The 24,000-nt window shown below is 48.3% G+C and overlaps 1 protein-coding gene across 3 annotated transcripts in view; it reads right to left on the bottom strand.

Annotated features, from left to right (window-relative positions):
• The window catches only part of LOC306917442 (CLIP-associating protein 1-B-like), a 106,182-nt gene that overhangs the window by 40,947 nt on the left and 41,235 nt on the right, over window positions 1-24,000 (bottom strand). For all 3 annotated transcript variants that reach the window (XM_079495666.1, XM_079495667.1, XM_079495668.1), the window contains exons 8-18: window positions 19,123-19,266; window positions 12,567-12,643; window positions 11,238-11,330; window positions 10,703-10,848; window positions 10,042-10,177; window positions 8,903-8,973; window positions 8,274-8,333; window positions 6,382-6,459; window positions 5,614-5,781; window positions 3,773-3,819; window positions 3,375-3,608 (exon numbers count right to left, since the gene is read on the bottom strand). In XM_079495666.1, coding sequence (XP_079351792.1) covers window positions 3,375-3,608; window positions 3,773-3,819; window positions 5,614-5,781; window positions 6,382-6,459; window positions 8,274-8,333; window positions 8,903-8,973; window positions 10,042-10,177; window positions 10,703-10,848; window positions 11,238-11,330; window positions 12,567-12,643; window positions 19,123-19,266 — 1,254 coding nt within the window. The remainder of the gene's footprint in view (window positions 1-3,374; window positions 3,609-3,772; window positions 3,820-5,613; window positions 5,782-6,381; window positions 6,460-8,273; window positions 8,334-8,902; window positions 8,974-10,041; window positions 10,178-10,702; window positions 10,849-11,237; window positions 11,331-12,566; window positions 12,644-19,122; window positions 19,267-24,000) is intronic.

Genomic DNA, 24,000 nt, shown 5'->3' with positions numbered 1-24,000 from the left:
TCTACGAAGCATCCCCGAGGGTCACCACAAAAAACACTGATAAACCCACTCTCGTCCCTCCGTCTCCGTACGAGCAGCGTTCCACACATGGTGGCCCAGCCCTAGAACACTATTGAAATGGCAGCTTAAAGGAGCATTCAGTGATTAGGGTGATTTGGAAAAAAAACTCGGTCTGCCCCAGTAACAAGATGTGCACATGCATGCACTACAGTGGGGGGACACGCAACAGGCCAACAGCACGCACACCAAGGCCCGCCCCCGCTCGATCATGATTGGCGGAAGGCCCCTCTCTATCCTGATTGGATGACGGCTGGGCCACCTAGCCAAACATGAAACATACGTTTTTTTTGACCCCATGGATTAACTGGGGACAGGGAGGAACTCCTTATATGGTCAGCACACTCTATAGTAGGGAGGATTATCACAACAAAACAAAAAAAGAAGTGATATTTGAATTAAGTGAAATCACTGAATATACCTTTAAATAACTATCCCAACATTTAATTAGAAAGTGTTTAAGGGGGACAACATGCAAAAGACAATATCCATGCAGAGACAGCAAACCACCACAGATGTCCATCCACCACTCACTTATAGGGGTCAAACAAGACACAGTCAAATAAGAAGAGGCCACGAGGAGGACTGTGTAAACTCTCCCTTTTCGTATGAAAGACACACATCTTACCCTCCGTGTTACCGGTCGACGAGCCGTCTGAACGAGGCCCAAAACGCAGACAGCGGAGCCCGGGAGAGATACATACAACATACAGTACAGGGGGTTAATAGGTTAGTTAGGGGTTAAAATGTTAGCGGGAGGTATAGGGGGCCAGGGGAGAGGTTACAGTAGTAGGAAGGACTGAATGCAGTGTTTATGAGCCTGTATCACAGACATGCGCAAAGCAAGTTCAGTCAGGAAAAACTCTGCCGGCCGTTCAATATCAGTTTTCATTATCAGGTTAAGTGAGCCCAGTGTCCATGACATCACGGAATACTAAAATATCTAAAAACACATATTACCCACATAAAAACCCCAGGAGGAAAGTGTTTCTTGTCTCCCAAACATCATTAAAATAATATCTGGTTGCAAAAGGGGTGTTAAAGTGTCCCTTATAACTCCTTTATGTAATGCAATTACCCTTGAATGTGATGCATGTCATGTTGTTACTTAACCTGACTCCGCCAGATGGGGCAGCAGAGAGTACACTGGGTCCCCCCCATGGGAACTCTCAGGCAGACTTGATACTCCGGCCACAAAAAGGCCTGGCCAATCAGCGGCAGCTAGAGGCGGGATCAAGGCAGCACTGTGTATGCCTTGATCTGGCGGAGTCAGGTTAGTTGTTACTGACCCTCAACGCAAATAATTCAATGATTGCATTGGACGCCCGCAAGCACTTTCCATGAAAACACATGAATCTGCCGTGGCAAAACACGTATGAAACTTCCTACTACGGCAAATGTTGTCATTAAGGCGTGACTCTGAGCACACATGGATGCTGGTCATACAACGGCGTATGATCTCTGCTCAGAAGAACACAACTAGAAGAAAGTGAGGCGCTCCGTTGCTGAAAAGATGAAATTAATAATTATGTTTAACTTCTGGGGCTCCGAGGGAGGAAGAAACACTGGTCCTTTTCATGGAAAATAAGGAGTCATCACTGTGATTATTAATTATTACACAACAGCATACGTGTGCGTGTGTGTGTGTGTGTGTGTGTGTGTGTGTGTGTGTGTGTGTGTGTGTGTGTGTGTGTGTGTGTGTGTGTGTGTGTGTGTGTGTGTGTGCGTGTGTGTGCGTGTGTGCGCATGCGTCAGGGGTCATCAACGTGTCCCTGACAAAGACTTTTCTGTGGCAAATTTTTGATTTTCTGTTTTACACACCATTATAATGTTCTTATTTTGATCAAAAGACGCAATTGTATACGTCTCCAAGTCTACAGGTTTTCTTCAGGATATGTATGACACTGATTTACTACGACAGTAGTTGGAGTCCAACTAAGCAGACGCGGAACTACCGGGGGGGGAGGGGGCTGTAGTTTCCGTCCGGCCTGTGACTCCAGGGGGCCCGGGGCTGTCAGATGATCGATCGACGACCACACAGCGTTACACATCACAGTCACTCACGACAGATACCAGACAGAGGCCTTGTGGTTAGAGTGTCCGCCCTGAAACTGGGAGGTCTGGGTTCGATCCCCGGCCGGGTCATACCAAAGACTGTAAAAATGGGACCCAATGCCTCCCTGCTTGACACTCAGCATCAATGGGTTGGATTGGGGGTCAAATCAACTAATGATTCCCGAGCACCGCGCACGCTGCGGCTCACCGCTCCAAGAGATGGGTCAAATGCGGAGAACAAATTTCACTGCGGTAACATCTGTGACTAATCGTACGACTCTGACTTTGACTTTGACCTATTCAAAGCATTATCTCTCAGGGCGCCGCAAATATATCTACACATCCTGTAAGTTCACTTAAGAAATAAAACTAGTGTTGTCTAATCATTACAAGTATAGCTCTTATTTTGAAGAGGAAGAGGAGGTCTGTTTCGGTCGTAGCCTATACTTCCATGACAGACTTCCAAGTTGTTTTTCCAGATCATAATATTGCCGGGAGGGAGAGACTGACTGTAAACAGTGATTAGAAGTGATGGTGCTTTTAGCCAAAGTTTATATTACCATATGAAAGCCATGATGCTGCGCATCTTTGACTTAACCCATTTTGGGCGGGAACCCTTTTTGGTGTTAGCATTATGTTATGCTTTAGCTATTGAAAAATAGCAGATCTACAAGCTCATAGCGCGCCACCGAGTGGCGCTTTACGAGCTTGTAGGTCTGCTATTTTTGAAAAATCGAAGAACGACTGACATAGAAACATAGCTTTTTCAGAAAACTGTCAGGATGTAGAAGACATTTTTAGAATCTGATCTCAGGTCAAAATGGTAAACAATGTGTACACACTTTGGAATATACGTTAAACATGGTGGAAGTGGATCCCTATCCTGCTTAGGGAGTCAGGTTCGGCGGGGCCCGATCGTGCGGTCACCCCCCCGGCCCGGTACCGGGTTGTTCCTCCAGTGCAACTAAGTACTAGTGGGTCTCAAATATTGTATTTGCAATGGAACCAAATGGACCCGTTGGTTCCATGTGAACACTCTCAGAGATACAGGCCTGTTATGGCCATACAGGGCTATAGCTCTTCATGTTCATGTTGTTTCTGGTGATGTTATTGTCCGCTCATTTCGTATGTCCGTGGCAAAGATGGAATTTTTACAGAAATGTCCACCACAAGCCAGAATGGTGATGACCTGGTGTGTGTGTGTGTGCGTGTGTGTGTGTCTGTGTGTGTGTGTGCGTGTGTGTGTGTGCTTGCGGTCTCACCCAGCGAGGCGTAGGAGCCAGGCGGCAGCGCCGCGGCCGAGCTGAAGGGTGACGAGGAGGACGAGGTCATGGCGGAGGTCACGGAGGCCACGGCGGGCATCCTGGTGGTCCTGGCGGTGGCCGTGGCGGCCGCGTTGACGTCCACGTCGCTACGGGAACGCTGGAGGGAGGAGGAGCCAGGAGGCCCCGCCCCCGCCGCTGACGACGGGGTCCTGCCGGGCTGAGTGGCTTTGGCTGAGAGGGAGGAGAGGAGGGGAGGGGATAACTGTCAGGGACGCTTGCCCGTTTCTACTCCCGGATTTTAAATGGTAAATGGTAAATTCTGCACCCTTATGACATAATCATATTAATTACGAATAAGTCCATATATGGTCAAAAGAAAAGGGGCGTGTACTTACATCGGGCCATGCTTCCTCCCACGGAGCTCTTCACAGCCTGGGGGCGACTGTGGACACACGCACACACACACGCACGCACACACACACGCACACACACACACACACACACACACACACACACACACACACACACACACACACACAGCGTTTATGTGGTTAAGATGCATTTCGACTTTTACGGTCTGCTGCTGTAAAATAATGGCACAGGAAAAACGTTGAGGCGCCGGTCGTTACCCTGAGATACTGTAGATAACCGACACCGGGATCAATACTCTTTCTACCAACACTAGTGCTGACAGGTGGAATGCATCCACTGATAAAGTGGACCAGTAATTACTGAAGAGGAACAATGCACAGAGAATGAAACGGAAGACCGACTCATAGACGAGTAGGAAGACAGCCTGGGCAATGAACATGAATGATGGGGTATGGACGGTCACGGTCGTTGCCTGTGATAGAATCGAGTCATTTTCTTCTGTTGTGCCGTTTATCTTCTTATCTTCTATCAGCTGTTGTATACGCCAGTGGTTTTCAACCCTTCTCATATCAAGGCCCGTTATTTATTCTGCATTTGAGCCACGGACGGACCACCATTTGATGACATTTAGCCTTGCAGACCCAAAACTATATACAAACTATATGTCCAAATCTCCATGCTGTATTGATGTTGGTACCATTAGGAGAGATAACAGGCAAACGTTGATCAAAATAACAATTATTCTACATTCTCTAATTATGTCGACTTCTTGTAATTTAACTTAAGTAATGCAGATGTCCTTGGTTTCATTTTACACTCTCACAAGTTAAATATCTATATAAAGGGTCCATTTGGTTATTTCCAATTTCCAATTTCCATTTACTGGAGAGGGCATTGTGAGGCAGCAGTGATACGTGTGTTGTCTACCCTCCAGGGAGAGCGGTTCATTTCTCAGTCAATCAATAAAGTTTAGACAGTGATGCTGTTTGCACTCTGATAAAGTAGCTGGGAATCAAATAGGGCTTGTTGAATCTGCAATCCACCAAAGATACATACGCTACCGTTCAGTGCCAAAATAAAAAACTAAAGGTGCAAGTGAAAAATACCGTATTGTGCCGAATATAAGACAATACGTCTCTAAATGTTTTGATGAATTGAAAATGGTGGGCCCTATTGTAAACAAGTGTAATGCTTTATGGTGTCGTCCACTCACAATTTGTGCCCAAGATATCTCCAGACGTCCTAGGAATTAAAAGTTTTTGTATTGAGTTGTACTTGAAATGTACTGTAATTCTACAAACTGTTAATGAATCAATTAATCAATCACCCCCATTTTTCAAGACTCATTTGTGGAAAAAGAACATTGAATGTCAAATAAAATAGTCCTAGTCCCCGATTATAATACCACCCCGAGAATATTTCCATTGGGAATTACTTTAATTTAGGCACTATATATGAATAAAATAGTTTATTGGTCTTGTATGTTTCTCCCAAACTTAGTCCTTTGGCCGTGAGCAGATTTAATCAACCACCTAATCAGTCAACTGGTTATCAAAGAGAGGTCCGGGGACCCTCCTAGATCAAAGAGAGGTCCGGGGACCCCCTGGGGTCCTTGAGAGAGTTCCAAATGGACGTTTATAGGTCTGTAACTCTGTGCAGTTATGGGGGTCCTTGAATTAAAACAAAAAAAAAAGAACCGCTGCACTCAGTCAGTCACTCCACATCCCCATTCTCTCTCCCCCTTTCTTCACCTCCTCTCAATCAATAAAACCATTTAAAGAATCAATCGCTGCAGTCAGTCAATACCGGTGGGGATACCGGGATAGGGGGGGAGGGGACGGGACGGGGGAGATGGGGGTCTTACTTGAGGCTCTCCTGTGAGGACGACGAGGATCGGTCCGAGGCGGGCAGTGACATGAGGCTGTCTCCGCTCCTCAGGTGGGCCTGCAGAGCCTTCTGATAGGACGACTCCAGGCTCTGGAACAGCTGCTCCGCCTCGCGGCTGAAGTGGCTGTGGAACGCCCAGTAACACCTGTGAAGGGAGGGACACACATTTTAACCCCAGTAACACCTGTGAAGGGAGGCTTTCGCCTTTATTTTATATATTTTATGGAGGGACAGACAGTAGGCTGACAGAAAATGGGGAGAGAGATGGGGGGAAGACATGCAGTAAAGGCCGTCGGGACCGGGAGTCGAACCCGCGCGGCACACTGCCAGACTGGATTACCAGCCAAGGTGCCTGGACCACTGAAGAGCGAACGTTTTTAACCCAAATCTTTGCTTCTGGGTTTTGCACGAAAAACACTCCTAAATTCTGCCATAGCCACTTGCCCAAATGTGATTACCTCATCACATTTGTGATGACGGCTATGGCAGTTTTTAGCCCAAGGAGTGTTGCAAAACTACAGCTTGCAATGGATTCAGAATCATGAAAATCCCCTAGTTTGACACGTCACATGCCACTTCACTTCAGCAGCTGATTGAAGTTTCCCAAGGTCACCGGCTCAGGCGCCCTAGCTAAATCCTTAGAGCATGCCCTGGGCTACATCTGTGCAAAATGTGGCGCTTTTAGACAAATTAGTGTGAAATATCCCTAAGGTCAGTAACAGTGACAGAGTGCGGTTTGACTTACTTCCTGGCTACAGACCGAGCCTCTGCGTCAGCATCATGGATCCCTTTCTTTATGGTCTCCATGAGAACCGTCCCATGTCTGAGGAGGACACAAAAGGCATTAGAACCGTCCCGTGTCTGAGGAGGACACAAAGGGCAATTACTATAACTGCAACTATACTCCCTCAGTCACAGCTTTTACGGAGATAGGCAGCTGTAAACAAAATAAAAACAATAATTTTGGACCGTCAAGATTATTAAGGATTATTTCACCATCTCAGACACTCAGTTGAAACAGATGAGTCCATGCCGCAAATAGGGTATCCACAATTGGGAGGATTTTTTTTTTTTAAAGAAAAAGAAAAAAATCACACCCGTGTGAACTGAGTGGTGCAACTCCCCTCTCCCCTCTCCCCCTGCCTCTCTCTCTGTCTCTCTCTCTCTCTCTCTCTCTGTAATTAGCAGGCGACAGTGCAACACTATCTCTCTCTCTCTCTGTTTCTGGCACAACAGCGCCACTTTTGCCCCTACTGGTACTCTAAACATAGTCACATAGGTTAGGATGGAAATTGCTGTTCCTTGGAGTGGTTGCACCACTCAAAAAGAAGAAAAAAAAGCTAACTAATCATATTCAACTAAGTGTTACATTAAAATATGGACCAAAACAAATAAGTCATAGTCACTAAAAGCAGGCTAATGGAACTGATCGATACGTTGTATACTGGGCTATCAAAATCTGAGAGAGTGGTGCATCCTAGACACACACACACACCCACACACAATGTGTGTGTGTATGCCTGTGTTGCGTGCGTGGTGTGCGTGCGTGCGAGACAGAGGCAGGTCAGATCAATGAGAAGAGAAGAGGAGAGCTCCCCCGGTGGCGGCGGGTCAGATCGGGTTTCTCTCGGCGTGACCACTGGGGAGGATGAAGCAGGAAGTGGTCACACAAGAGTCTGAGATGGCAACCCACGGCTATCGCCATGACAACTGCTGAGCTAGACTCCACACACACCCCCATCGGGCTAGCCTCGTCTCAGATTCCCTGATATGTGCACGTGTGTGTGTGTGTGTGTGTGTGTGTGTGTGTGTGTGTGTGTGTGTGTGTGTGTGTGTGTGTGTGTGTGTGTGTACTGCTTTCGTATAGGGCAGGACACTGTTGCAGTATTTCACAATCCATTGTCTGTCCTGATGAAGGTCTAAGCGACCCGAAACATCGACCTAATAAAGAGCAACATTTTTGTGTTTGACAGTGTTGTGCGGGACGGACCTCTTCTTTGTTTTTCAAAGATACCCTTTTAAATATATGCTCTATTGCCCCACGCACCTGTCACCAGCCTTTTGACGTGTGCAACCAACGGCCTTTTGCTATAAAGTATTTCAAAAGCGACACACGGTTTTACAGTATAAAAGCACAGATACAGGACTTACAGCAGTGTGGAACTGGAAAAAAAAGTGTTAATTTGTTTGCTAAAGAGTTTTTGTATAGCAATGAATCGATACGATAACAATTTAATAATTAATTATTTGTATCACCATCCTAAACACGCATTGTGAGCTTGCAGATCCGCTATTTTTGAGCGGCGCGCCTCCTATGCACAGGTTTGTGTGTGTTTTGTGTTACACTTTAGCTATTGAAAAATAGCAGATCTACAAGCTCATATTTTTCAAAAAAGCTCGTAGCTTTTTTGAAAAATCCTGAAAATGTGGTGCAAATCTTTGAATATATATTCTTTCAGAGCGAACGTTTTCAACTCAAATCTTTGCTTCTGGGAGGTCCCTGGAACAACATATTTTCAGATGGGGGTCGGCGGCCAAATACAGATAATTCTGGGGGTCCTTGACGTGAAAAAGGTTGAGCACCACTGACACAGAAACATGGGGTTTTCAGAAAACTGTTCAGAATAATAATGTTACCTCTCCAGAGAGTTGGTCGGCCAGTCTTGCAACAACAGGTCCAGAAACTCGTAGCTTCGCCTGGGTTCACAGGGTTACAATAACAGATCATGATCCTAACGAAAACTGAAACCTGATCACTCTAACAAACTGTTCAGTTAAGCTCTCTGACGCACGCACGCACGCACACTCACACGCACACTCACACACACACACTTCATTCATTTTTCAACAGACTAACGTCGTCTAATCCATCCTCTTTATGTCATCCTCACTTTGTGTCAAAGGTTTTCAGCCGTCTATATATCAGTCATGTCGTGGACGATTGTTTTGGACGGAGCGACGACATACATACATTTATTCCATACATACTTTAGCTATTACAAAATAGCAGATCTACAAGCTCATAGTGTGGCACCGAGTGCCGCGCTACGAGCTTGTAGGTCTGCTATTTTTGAAAAATCGTGAAAATGTGGCGCAAATCTTTGAATATATATTCTTTCAGAGCGAACGTTTTAACTCAAATCTTTGCTTCTGGGGGGGGTCGGCGGCCAAATACAGATAATTCTGAGGGTCCATGTTGTGGATGATAGTTTTGGACGAGCGACGACATACATACAGGTATTTCCATGACAAGTATGATGTTTTACCTTCTGACAGCCACAGACTTGGAGGTGCAGTTGCTGGTGATGATGGGAATAAGACGAGGGTAGTGGGTGTGCTGGGAGAGAGAGAGAGGAGAGAGGGGTAAGCATGGATAGAATACTGCAACGCTCTGGTTCAGTAATGGAAAAAGACAAAAACAAGAATGACATGCGTGTCATAAACAGGTTCGGTTCAGTTCATTGGTCATAAAATAAACATTACATGTATTAATTTTGTCGTAAATAAAATAAAATGTAGAGACCAAAAGGGTTTAGGGTGAAGCCAATGGCTTATTGTGCCTATTCCAAGGGAGGGGACATAAAACTAACAGAGGAACAAACAGAAGAGAGAAAAAAAAACATAAAACAAAAAACAAAAAACGAAATAAATTGAGCGAAAACAGAAAGACACAACAGGAGAAGACAGATTTGATCACACAGAATCCAGAGTCGCACATGAGAAGAATGTTCATTGTCCAAGCCGTTTTCACACCTCGAACCCAACCTCTAGGTTAGAGGCATACAGAGGTATAGCCGAGGTAAACTTACCTTTGTCCAGGTAGCCACCTGGACTAATTTGCGTTAATCCACAAATTTATATATAAAAAATATATATATTGGCGCCTTTTAGCATTTTTAGCTAACCACCGCTAGTGTCGGTGTGCACGCACGCACGCACGCCGTCTTTATTGGCATCATGGATCAAAATGAGATGAAATAGGCATGATCGGTGCGTAATAAATCATTAATCCAGCATCGCCGTTTCAGAGTATGGGGTCGGACTCCCATTGGTTTAGGTGACGTTTCAGAGTATGGGGTCAGACTCCCATTGGCTTAGGCGACGTTTCAGAGTATGGGGTCAGACTCCCATTGGCTTAGGCGACGTTTCAGAGTATGGGGTCAGACTCCCATTGGCTTAGGCGACGTTTCAGAGTATGGGGTCAGACTCGGGCAGCCAATCATGACTAGGTGGGGTCTGCACTTAATGTCCGACGGAGCGTCCCACATGTCGGACATGCGCTGCTCCCGTGTGGTTATGGTTAGGTTAGGGTTTGAGGTAGGTTGTCGTTTGTCGGACCAATGGCTAGTCTGAACTAAGAATGCTGGAGAACTAACAGAATGCTGGAGAATGTGTTGTCACGTACTTTGAGGATGAGGCGAATGCAGGCGATGCCTGAGCTGGCCATGATCTTGGCACTGTTGTTGACCAGGTTGAGGAGGATGGGCATGACGGCCTCGGCTGCGTGGTCGAACTTGCTGCCCAGGACTAACGACAGGTGTCTGCAACAGAGTGGACATTAATGACATTCTGGGCAGGAACCCCTTTTGGCGTTTTAAACATTATCTTATACTTTAGCTGTTGAAAAATAGCAGATCTACAAGCTCATAGCTTGTAGATCTGCTATTTTTGAAAGATCGTGAAAATGTGGCACAAATCTTTGAATATATATTCTTTCAGAGCGAACGTTTTGAACTCAAATCTTTGCTTCTGGGGGGTTCCCTGGAACAACATATTTTCAGACGGGGGTCGGAGGCTAAATACATATATTTTTGAGGTCCTTGACATAAAATAGTATGAGAACCACAGACATAGAAACATAGATTTTTCAGAAAACTGTCATGATTTAGAAGACATTTTGAAGAATCGACCTCAGATCTTAATGGGTTAATGACAGTAATGACAGGTGGCTAGTGCAACAGAGTGGACATTAATGATAGTAATGACAGGTGGCTGCAATAGAGTGGATGCTGAGAGAGACCGAGAAGCAGTGAACTATAGAGCCGGGCTGGGCGGGGCGGGCGTACCCCAGAGTAATGCAGGCCTCTCGGACCACCTGCGACCGCAGGTCCTTGGCAGAGAGCTTGAAGGCGGCCTCCATGAGCCTCATCTGCTGGGGGAAGCAGTCGAACTCCACCGCCCCGGCCATGACCAGGGAACGCACCTTCTTCAGCTGAAAGAGTGGAGAATGAAGACACACGTTCAAATCTGAAGTCTTTATAGAGGGTATGCGCGTGACATCATCATCAAACCAGGAAGTTATGCAGGAACGCCTACTGAGTGGCAAAAAACTACTTTCTGGCCTTGACAGCCCATTCATCCACACAGAAAAGTCATATCTGATTGCATTAAACAACATTAAACGATGTTAAACTCACTTTGCCTGTTGCTTTGCCACTCGATTTGCCATTCACTTTAAGCATGCGCATACTCTCTATACTAACAGTGCGTTTTAACAGCGGGCGACAGCCAGACGGATTTTCCGGAAGTGCATTATTTGTCAATGGGACAAACCACTAAATGGGTTAATACAGCAACGCTAAACAAGATGAAATAACTCACAGCAGCCACGCGAAGCTCCCAGTCCCTCTTGTCATCCGACAGCACGTCTCGAATCTTCGCCATGGCCTCCTCTACCTCCCTGTTGGAATAGATCTGTAGGGATGGAGAGAGAGAGAGAGAGAGAGAGAGTTAGGCTCTGTGCATTACTGTAGGCAGGCCGTGTTTTCAGAAGGTGGCATAACCTCCTAGAGCAGGGGTTCTCAACGTTTTTGGCCGGGGACCCCCGAAAATGCTTTGGCAATGTCTCGGGACCCCCGCCCCGCCCCCTCCCGACCCCCAATATAAATTGACTGCTACAATAACCTTAAACCATTTTGGGCGGGAACCGCTTTTGGTGTTTTAAGCATTGTTATAATTTAGCTATTGAAAAATAGCAGACCTACAAGCTCGTAGCGCGCCACCGAGTGGCGCGCTACGAGCTTGTAGGTCTGCTATTTTTGAAAAATCGTGATTTTTTTTTTTTTTTAAAGAATCTTCTTCTTTTTTTTTTTTTTTTTTAAATAATTTGGGGACCCCCTAAAATAATTTGGCGACCCCCCGAGGGGTCGCGACCCACGGGTTGAGAACCCCTGTCCTAGAGGACCTAGGTGGTTCCCAAACTTTTTCACGTCAAGGACCCCCAAATTTACACCAAATAAGCTCGCAGCCCCCCATTTGAAAAGACATGCCAGGGACGCCCAGGCCCTAGAAGAGACGATCTTTACGGCTCTAGCAGAGCCGATTCTCAACCATTTTAATTTCATGGACCCCCAGTTTGATATGCAATAGGCTACGGACGCCCCATTTGATGGCATTTCATGGGAACCCAATTTATATTGTAAAATCTATGTTAATTTAACTCTGAGAGTGTGCAAATGGAACCAAATGGACCCCACACCCATAAGGGTCCATTTGGTTCCTAACTATCACCAGGGACACCCTGGTACCCCAGTACCCCTAGGGGTCCCCGGACCCCACGTTGAGAACCACTGACCTAGAGTAGACCCTCCAGGAGAACGCGGGCAAAAAGCCTTGATTATGTGATGAAATACACAGGTTTTTAATTATGTGATTGTATGCTCATGTGAAACTGCATCGAAGTTGTGAAATATGTGGAAATGTGCACAATATGCGGAAAGATGAGAAATGCGAAATATGCGAAGAGCTGCGAAATATGCGGGAGGTTTGCGCGATTATGCAGCTTTTTGAGAACACTTGCTGCCTGCATAATCTGCCCCGTTTGGCTGATTATGCGGTAAATTATGCGATCGCATAAACATCGCATTGTATACCTGGTTTGTAAGTGGTCTGGGAATGGTTTCAAACACATATCCGTAGTAGTACAGTTACCTGTGCGGCGGGAACGTCCTCAAAGGCACGGATGAAGTCCTCTTCATCCAACGCCCCCACGCTGGTCCCATCTCTCCCTAAAGGACACCACAGAGGAGGAAGCATTACCACCTAACCCTAGCCCCCACGCTGGTCCCATCTCTCCCTAAAGACACCACAGAGGAGGGAGCATTAACACCTAACCCTAGCCCCCACGCTGGTCCCATCTCTCCCTGCAGACACAGAGGAGGGAGTATTAAAACACCTAACCCTAGCCCCCATGCTGGTCCCATCTCTCCCTAAAGACACCACAGAGGAGGGAGCATTACCACACCTAACCCTAGCCCCCACGCTGGTCCCATCTCTCCCTAAAGACACAGAGGAGGGAGCCTTAACACACCTAACCCTAGCCCCCACGCTGGTCCCATCTCTCCCTAAAGACACAGAGGAGGGAGCATTAACACCTAACCCTAGCCCCCACGCTGGTCCCATCTCTCCCTAAAGGACACCACAGAGGAGGAAGCATTAACACACCTAACCCTAGCCCCCACGCTGGTCCCATCTCTCCCTGAAGGACACAGAGGAGGAAGCATTAACACACCTAACCCTAGCCCCCACGCTGGTCCCATCTCTCCCTAAAGACACCACAGAGGAGGGAGCATTAACACACCTAACCCTAGCCCCCACGCTGGTCCCATCTCTCCCTAAAGGACACCACAGAGGAGGGAGCATTAACACACCTAACCCTAGCCCCCACGCTGGTCCCATCTCTCCCTGCAGACACAGAGGAGGAAGCATTAACACACCTAACCCTAGCCCCCACGCTGGTCCCATCTCTCCCTAAAGGACACAGAGGAGGGAGCATTAACACACCTAACCCTAGCCCCCACGCTGGTCCCATCTCTCCCTAAAGGACACCACAGAGGAGGGAGCATTACCACACCTAACCCTAGCCCCCACGCTGGTCCCATCTCTCCCTAAAGGACACCACAGAGGAGGGAGCATTAACACAACTAACCCTAGCCCCCACGCTGGTCCCATCTCTCCCTAAAGACACCACAGAGGAGGAAGCATTAACACACCTAACCCTAGCCCCCACGCTGGTCCCATCTCTCCCTAAAGGACACCACAGAGGAGGAAGCATTAACACACCTAACCCTAGCCCCCACGCTGGTCCCATCTCTCCCGAAAGACACCACAGAGGAGGGAGCATTAGCACACCTAACCCTAGCCCCCACGCTGGTCCCATCTCTCCCTAAAGGACACCACAGAGGAGGGAGCATTAACACACCTAACCCTAGCCCCCACGCTGGTCCCATCTCTCCCTAAAGGACACCACAGAGGAGGAAGCATTAACACACCTAACCCTAGCCCCCACGCTGGTCCCATCTCTCCCTAAAGACACCACAGAGGAGGAAGCATTAACACACCTAACCCTAGCCCCCACGCTGGTCCCATCTCTCCCTAAAGACACCACAGAGGAGGGAGCATCAACACCTAACCCTAGCCCCCACGCTGGTCCCATCTCTCCCTAAAGACACAGAGGAGGAAGCATTAACACACCTAACCCTAGCCCCCACGCTGGTCCCATCTCTCCCTAAAGACACAGAGGAGGAAGCATTACCACACCTAACTCTAGCCCCCACACTGGTCCCATCTCTCCCTAAAGGACACCACAGAGGAGGGAGCATTACCACACCTAACCCTAGCCCCCACGCTGGTCCCATCTCTCCCTAAAGGACACCACAGAGGAGGAAGCATTAACACACCTAACCCTAGCTCCCACGCTGGTCCCATCTCTCCCTAAAGACACCACAGAGGAGGGAGCATTAACACACCTAACCCTAGCCCCCACGCTGGTCCCATCTCTCCCTGCAGACACAGAGGAGGAAGCATTAACACACCTAACCCTAGCCCCCACGCTGGTCCCATCTCTCCCTAAAGGACACCACAGAGGAGGGAGCATTAACACACCTAACCCTAGCCCCCACGCTGGTCCCATCTCTCCCTAAAGGACACCACAGAGGAGGGAGCATTACCACACCTAACCCTAGCCCCCACGCTGGTCCCATCTCTCCCTAAAGGACACCACAGAGGAGGGAGCATTAACACAACTAACCCTAGCCCCCACGCTGGTCCCATCTCTCCCTAAAGACACCACAGAGGAGGAAGCATTAACACAACTAACCCTAGCCCCCACGCTGGTCCCATCTCTCCCTAAAGACACCACAGAGGAGGAAGCATTAACACACCTAACCCTAGCCCCCACGCTGGTCCCATCTCTCCCTAAAGGACACCACAGAGGAGGAAGCATTAACACACCTAACCCTAGCCCCCACGCTGGTCCCATCTCTCCCTAAAGACACCACAGAGGAGGAAGCATTAACACACCTAACCCTAGCCCCCACGCTGGTCCCATCTCTCCCTAAAGACACCACAGAGGAGGGAGCATCAACACCTAACCCTAGCCCCCACGCTGGTCCCATCTCTCCCTAAAGACACAGAGGAGGAAGCATTAACACACCTAACCCTAGCCCCCACGCTGGTCCCATCTCTCCCTAAAGACACAGAGGAGGAAGCATTACCACACCTAACTCTAGCCCCCACACTGGTCCCATCTCTCCCTAAAGGACACCACAGAGGAGGGAGCATTACCACACCTAACCCTAGCCCCCACGCTGGTCCCATCTCTCCCTAAAGGACACCACAGAGGAGGAAGCATTAACACACCTAACCCTAGCCCCCACGCTGGTCCCATCTCTCCCTAAAGACACCACAGAGGAGGGAGCATTAACACACCTAACCCTAGCCCCCACGCTGGTCCCATCTCTCCCTGCAGACACAGAGGAGGAAGCATTAACACACCTAACCCTAGCCCCCACGCTGGTCCCATCTCTCCCTAAAGGACACCACAGAGGAGGGAGCATTAACACACCTAACCCTAGCCCCCACGCTGGTCCCATCTCTCCCTAAAGGACACCACAGAGGAGGGAGCATTACCACACCTAACCCTAGCCCCCACGCTGGTCCCATCTCTCCCTAAAGGACACCACAGAGGAGGGAGCATTAACACAACTAACCCTAGCCCCCACGCTGGTCCCATCTCTCCCTAAAGACACCACAGAGGAGGAAGCATTAACACACCTAACCCTAGCCCCCACGCTGGTCCCATCTCTCCCTAAAGGACACCACAGAGGAGGAAGCATTAACACACCTAACCCTAGCCCCCACGCTGGTCCCATCTCTCCCGAAAGACACCACAGAGGAGGGAGCATTAGCACACCTAACCCTAGCCCCCACGCTGGTCCCATCTCTCCCTAAAGGACACCACAGAGGAGGGAGCATTAACACACCTAACCCTAGCCCCCACGCTGGTCCCATCTCTCCCTAAAGGACACCACAGAGGAGGAAGCATTAACACACCTAACCCTAGCCCCCACGCTGGTCCCATCTCTCCCTAAAGACACCACAGAGGAGGGAGCATCAACACCTAACCCTAGCCCCCACGCTGGTCCCATCTCTCCCTAAAGACACAGAGGAGGAAGCATTAACACACCTAACCCTAGCCCCCACGCTGGTCCCATCTCTCCCTAAAGACACAGAGGAGGAAGCATTACCACACCTAACCCTAGCCCCCACACTGGTCCCATCTCTCCCTAAAGGACACCACAGAGGAGGGAGCATTACCACACCTAACCCTAGCCCCCACGCTGGTCCCATCTCTCCCTAAAGGACACCACAGAGGAGGAAGCATTAACACACCTAACCCTAGCCCCCACGCTGGTCCCATCTCTCCCTAAAGACACAGAGGAGGAAGCATTAACACACCTAACCCTAGCCCCCACGCTGGTCCCATCTCTCCCTAAAGACACAGAGGAGGAAGCATTAACACACCTAACCCTAGCCCCCACGCTGGTCCCATCTCTCCCTAAAGACACAGAGGAGGAAGCATTAACACACCTAACCCTAGCCCCCACGCTGGTCCCATCTCTCCCTGCAGACACAGAGGAGGAAGCATTAACACACCTAACCCTAGCCCCCACGCTGGTCCCATCTCTCCCTAAAGGACACCACAGAGGAGGGAGCATTACCACACCTAACCCTAGCCCCCACGCTGGTCCCATCTCTCCCTAAAGACACAGAGGAGGGAGCATCAACACCTAACCCTAGCCCCCACGCTGGTCCCATCTCTCCCTAAAGACACAGAGGAGGAAGCATTAACACACCTAACCCTAGCCCCCACGCTGGTCCCATCTCTCCCTAAAGGACACCACAGAGGAGGGAGCATTACCACACCTAACCCTAGCCCCCACGCTGGTCCCATCTCTCCCTAAAGACACCACAGAGGAGGAAGCATTAACACACCTAACCCTAGCCCCCACGCTGGTCCCATCTCTCCCTAAAGACACAGAGGAGGAAGCATTAACACACCTAACCCTAGCCCCCACGCTGGTCCCATCTCTCCCTAAAGGACACAGAGGAGGGAGCCTTAACACACCTAACCCTAGCCCCCACGCTGGTCCCATCTCTCCCTAAAGACACCACAGAGGAGGAAGCATTAACACACCTAACCCTAGCCCCCACGCTGGTCCCATCTCTCCCTAAAGACACCACAGAGGAGGAAGCATTAACACACCTAACCCTAGCCCCCACGCTGGTCCCATCTCTCCCTAAAGACAACATGCAGGAGGAAGCATTAACACACCTAACCCTAGCCCCCACGCTGGTCCCATCTCTCCCTAAAGACACCACAGAGGAGGGAGCATTAACACACCTAACCCTAGCCCCCACGCTGGTCCCATCTCTCCCTAAAGGACACCACAGAGGAGGAAGCATTAACACACCTAACCCTAGCCCCCACACTGGTCCCATCTCTCCCTAAAGGACACCACAGAGGAGGGAGCATTACCACACCTAACCCTAGCCCCCACGCTGGTCCCATCTCTCCCTAAAGGACACCACAGAGGAGGAAGCATTACCACACCTAACCCTAGCCCCCACGCTGGTCCCATCTCTCCCTAAAGGACACCACAGAGGAGGAAGCATTACCACACCTAACCCTAGCCCCCACGCTGGTCCCATCTCTCCCTAAAGGACACCACAGAGGAGGAAGCATTAACACACCTAACCCTAGCCCCCACGCTGGTCCCATCTCTCCCTAAAGACACCACAGAGGAGGAAGCATTAACACACCTAACCCTAGCCCCCACGCTGGTCCCATCTCTCCCTAAAGACACCACAGAGGAGGAAGCATTAACACACCTAACCCTAGCCCCCACGCTGGTCCCATCTCTCCCTAAAGGACACCACAGAGGAGGAAGCATTAACACACCTAACCCTAGCCCCCACGCTGGTCCCATCTCTCCCTAAAGGACACCACAGAGGAGGAAGCATTAACACACCTAACCCTAGCCCCCACGCTGGTCCCATCTCTCCCTAAAGACACAGAGGAGGGAGCATTACCACACCTAACCCTAGCCCCCACGCTGGTCCCATCTCTCCCTAAAGACACCACAGAGGAGGAAGCATTAACACACCTAACCCTAGCCCCCACGCTGGTCCCATCTCTCCCTAAAGACACAGAGGAGGGCGCATTAACACACCTAACCATAGCCCCCACGCTGGTCCCATCTCTCCCTAAAGACAACATGCAGGAGGAACTATTAACACCACTGTCACACCTGCAGAAGGCAGACACTTATCCACCGCGCGGAACACAATGATTCCCGAGCGCGGTACCTGCGGCTCACCGCTCCAAGAGATGGGTCAAAATGCGGAGAATAAATTTCACTGCGGTAACGTGTGTGTGACAAATCGTACGACTTTGACTTTGACGATCTCTCATCTGCGTCGTGAATTATTAGCACAAACAGTCTGACTGAGACAACAGTAAACAACATGACCGGCTGGTCAGACACAGCCAGGGCGGTCAGACACAGCCATGGGGGGGATCACATACATGATGTGACATTGATGACAAGTGGCGCTCCTCTCCAAAAGCTGAACAATTTCAGCTTGAAGCGACATGTACTGTATGAACTCCAGAAAAAAACAACAAAACAAAAACACGCTGGACGACAAAGCCTCCGGAAACCCGATGCTCAGTCAGCACTGGGAAGAGGAGCACGTACTCCAGACATGTCTGTCTTTAGAATTAACAAACTAGAGCGGTGCCCGTTGGAGGAGCCTCTACAGTGAAGCCTGTGGTGCGCTGCTGTACTTGGAACGATGCAAGTTGGACATTGCATGCCCCACCCAGATATTATGTCCGTGTCCTGTTCATGCCCATATAAGGGCATGTCTTACTTGTCTAACTTATGTCTTAACCCATTCTGGGCGGGAACCCCTTTTGGTGTTATTTATTATGTTATGCTTTAGCTATTGAAAAATAGCAGATCTACAAGCTCATAGCGCGCCACCGAGTGGCGCGCTATGAGCTTGTAGGCCTGCTATTTTTGAACGACTGACATAGAAACATAGCTTTTTCAGAAAACTGTCAGGATGTAGAAGACATGTTTAGAATCTGATCTCAGGTCAAAATGGGTTAAGTTCACAGGGAGAAGCGGTGACCTCTGACCTGCGGACTTGTTGGCGCTGGCGGTGGAGGAGGAGGGGGGCCGTCGGAAGGAGCCCATGCTCACGCTCTTCTTCCCCGACGCGGCCTTGGAGGAAGACGAGGAGCGGCCGCCGTCCGCCGAGTCCTCATCGTCAAAGTTCTTATCTGGAGGAGGAAGGAGGAGGAGAAGGGGAGATATTAGGAGAGACAAAGAGCTCTATAGTCACTCACTGGGGAGAGTATATATATCTGCTGTCGGGGGGGAAACCTCATAACTGTATATATAAAATATACATTTTTCAGGAAATTAAGAAAACCTTATATTTTTAAAACAAAGCAATACAGCCTCATCAAAGTTGATGTTGTAACTTTATGTATTGTCAATTACTTCCATGATAGGGGGAGAGGTGGTGGAGTTAGTTGCTTTAGCAGACATTTTGAGGGTCCAATGGAGTTAAGAGGATTTGTCCAAAGCACTTTTTGCTACTTTCCATTTTCGAAACAACACACAGACGTGAAGGGTGTTCAATAGCACTGATTTATTCAAAATTGGAGTTATGAGGTTTCCTCCCGACAGCAACGAATATACAAAGAATGCACCATTCATTCATTCATTTGTTATATCAGCCATTGGTTTCTCACAATAATAATGTTATTAACCACTTAAATACTGTATTCATCATTGACATGGGACTTTTCCTCCCCTGTACACAAAGGGCTATCTTGCGCCACCCCTCACCCCTTATCCATAAACTTACTTGCCATTGTTTCACTATTTTGAAAAACCTTTTAAAATAGTTCAAATAGCCATGATCCTACAAGCTCACAACGTGTCGATGTAGAACGTGTCGGCTATAGTTGAAACTATTTTAAAATGTTATAATAATATATAATAAGGAGGACATACACAGTTTCTGAAATTCTGACCAGACGACAAAGTGCTTTTGGCTCGGGCTGGCATGCCATGGAGGAGCACAGAGTTCATCTTTTTCACAAGTCCTTGTAGTTGTCATTTCAAGACCCGCGGCCAAGACGCTTGGCATTTTAATCGAACAAGGACAGACATTAGTGACTGCTGGCCCGCTTTAGGACAAAGAGCACAAAGGGGGCATTATGGGGGGAGCAATGCCAACGATGTGAAGAAGGCAGGACTCCTACTGGATAACATCGTTGTGACGACCATGCTTCCTTCACAGCTGCATGTGTACACTGATTAGTGGCAGATGCTGTGACAGGGATATATTGGTTCAGAGGCAGAGGTGGTCCTGACCCCAACGCCGCATTACTGTCATTCCAATTTGTTTTCCTCACATTTTTTCAAGCGTTTGGGAAGCATTTCAGTTTGACAAATTGATCTCGCATCCCAGTTGAGTCAGAGCGACTTGCTAAACAGCAAGAATATACGTTTTAAATCCAAAAGACTGCCAACGATAGGAGCATGTGTAATGGATAATCAGCGCCCCCAATAGAGGGTATGCGCATGCTTAAAGTGAATGGCACATCGAGTGGCAAAGCAACATGCAAAGTGAGTTTAACATTGTTTAACGTTGTTTAATGCAATCAGATAGGACTTTTCTGTTTGGATGTATGGGCTGTCAAGGCCAGAAAGTAGTTTTTTGCCACTCAGTAGGCATTCCTGCATAACTTCCGGGTTTGATGATGATGTCACGTGCATACCCTCTATAATACATGTGTAATAAGACTGTTGTCTAAAACAGTGGTTCCCAAAGTGGGCCCCGTCCGGGGACCCCCAGGGGTCCCTGAGGGAGTTCCAGGGGGTCCTCACCACCTAAATGATAGTTAGGAACTAAATGGACCCTTATGGGTCTGTAACTCAGAGAGTGTACAAATGGAACCAAAAGGACCCTAGTTAAATTAACATTGATTTTACAATATAAATTTGGGGTCCGTAGACTAATGCATGTCCAACTGCGGGTGATTTCAATTAAAATGGTTGAGAATCACTGCTAGAGCCGTAATAAAAAACTTCTCTTATGGGGGGGGGGGGGGGGGGGGGGGGGTTTGATAGGTTGATAGGTTGAAAAGGTTTGGGAACCACTGCCCTATACAGACAGACAGCTGACCAGAGGAACCATGCACTGCCCTATACACAGACAGACAGCTGACCAGAGGAACCATGCACTGCCCTATACACAGACAGACAGCTGACCAGAGGAACCATGCACTGCCCTATACACAGACAGACAGCTGACCAGAGGAACCATGCACTGCCCTATACACAGACAGACAGCTGACCAGAGGAACCATGCACTGCCCTATACACAGACAGACAGCTGACCAGAGGAACCATGCACTGCCCTATACACAGACAGACAGCTGACCAGAGGAACCATGCACTGCCCTATATACAGACAGACAGCTGACCAGTGGAACCATGCACTGCCCTATACAGACAGACAGCTGACCAGAGGAACCATGCACTGCCCTATACAGACAGACAGCTGACCAGAGGAACCATGCACTGCCCTATACAGACAGACAGCTGACCAGAGGAACCATGCACTGCCCTATACAGACAGACAGCTGACCAGAGGAGCCATGCACTGCCCTATACAGACAGACAGCTGACCAGAGGAACCATGCACTGCCCTATACACAGACAGACAGCTGACCAGAGGAACCATGCACTGCCCTATACACAGACAGACAGCTGACCAGAGGAACCATGCACTGCCCTATACAGACAGACAGCTGACCCAGAGGAAGCCATTCCCATCCTGGACAATCCAGACCACGTGGGTCGATCTCCCTCGAGCCCTGCAATCTGCCAGGCAGGCAACCCATCTCTCCATGAATTATTTGAAGGATGCACACGCACGCGGCCCCGCACGCACACACACAGACACACACCAGAGGCGTTTCCAGGAATTACATTTTGGGCAGACAAGATGTGTTATCCTTGTCGTCGGGGGGGACGATGCGCACAATCAGTAGCACTAAAGGTTTTCAAAGAGATATACCTGCCAGACGAGTAGGATACAAAGGCTGAAAGGCATGCATTTGCATTCCAATGGGTGATTGAGGTTTGCGTTCTACGCACAACGGCCAATCCGCTCTCCAATAATAGTTCTCAGGTCTGGTGTCTGTCCTCTATTTTTGAGGACAAACACCAGACCTGAGAACTATGTTTTTCTCTCTTCTGTTTGTTCCTCTGTTAGTTTTATGTTCCCCCCTCTCTCTTGGGACAGGCACAATAAGCCATTGGCTTCAGCCTAAACCCCTTTGGTCTCTACAAAACATGTAAAACAAATACGACGAAATGAATACATGTAATGTTTATTTTATGACCAAAATAAAACTGAACTGTACTGAACTGAACGTTTTGAGGGGCGCCAGCCCCTCCTATATACAGGTTTAAAATGGCACAATTTTTTTCTACTCAGTCTGTGTCTCATAGGAGGGCTGTGGGCAGTTCAGAAACCGTCTTCCAGTGACATCATCGATGGGGAATCCAAGCTAATAGAAACTGCAGGCTTTCTATTCCTGAAAAGTTGCAATGCGAAAATGGAAGCCATCGTTCTCACGATAACAACAATCTAAACATTTTTGTAAAAAAAGATCTTGTGGACGGGTTTCTGAACTGCCCACAGCCCTCCTATGAGACACAGACTGAGTAGGAAAATCACACCCGTGTGAAGTAAGTGGTGCAACTCCGTGTGGGGGTCCCTTAAATGCACCACATTATTAGTGAGGACCTATTATATGAAGATAGGTTGAAAAGTGGTGAAGTGGTCCTTTAATAAAGATAATTTAATGTTCGTTTTGACACCGTTTGTTTTACATCATCATTACATCATCCTCGATGTTGTGAGATGATAAGAGCGCCCCTCACTTCACACGGGTGTGATTTTTTTCCCTCAGTGTATGGATTTAGGCCAGGCAGAAATGGATTTGGACAGGCCTGTCCTCACCTTGGGGACACGCCACTGACACACACACACACACAGTATAACGTGCCATATATAAACACAAGACGGCTTGGTACACACCAGCACACAAGTACACATAGTCTCTCTCTCTCTCTCTCTCAAGCGTAGTGTACGTAAGCAAGGCAGCGTGCCAGCCAGGCTATCAGTCTTCAGCCATCAGCAGGCAGCCACCCCTCCCCCCCCTCTCGTGTCCTATCAAAGCACGGAGTGACACTCCCCGCTCAATATCAATGCAAGGTGACTCCGCTCCGGGTCTCTCTCTCTGTGTGTGTGTGTGTGTGTGTGTGTGTGTGTGTGTGTGTGTGTGTGTGTGTGTGTGTGTGTGTGTGTGTGTGTCACGTGTGTGTGTGTGTGTGTGTGTGTGTGTGTGTGTCGACAGCCCCCAATGTGACACCGTGACCTTTGCAAGAAAGCCAAGAGAGAGCACGCACGCTTTCATCAGACCAGTGGTGGTAAAAAGTACGTAAGTAAAAGTATCAATGCTGCAATGTAGAAAATACTCTGTTACAAGTAAAAGTCCAGACTTCTAAATGTACTTGAGTAAAAGCACAAACGTATTGTGTCAAAATGTACTTAAAGTACTCATTATGCAGAATGTCTCATTTCAAGTTTTAAAATGTATAAAAAAGTATTTTGAAAATAGCCGATCTACTGTCACGGTCTAGTAGGACTATAGTAAATATAGTAATAAAGAAATCGACATAATATTTTGTCAAAAAAAATACATATTGAGTGAGTCCCATGTTCGAATGCCCCCGCCCCCCCCTGTGAAAAATAGCTAAAATCCCTAAAACGAAAGAAATCAGCAAATGAAAAAAAAATATATATATATATATCACTCATATTAATATATTAACTAAAATATGAACCTTGGTTGAAAAATACCAAAGTTGTCCTTTAACCTAATTAAGACCTGAGAACGATTCTGTCTTCTAAATTCTGACAGTTT

Source organism: Electrona antarctica, assembly GCF_951216825.1.
Source record: "Electrona antarctica genome assembly, chromosome: 24".
Classification (NCBI taxonomy): domain Eukaryota; kingdom Metazoa; phylum Chordata; class Actinopteri; order Myctophiformes; family Myctophidae; genus Electrona; species Electrona antarctica.
Note: the sequence above shows the minus strand (reverse complement) of the source record. Positions and strands in the feature narration are given on the sequence as shown.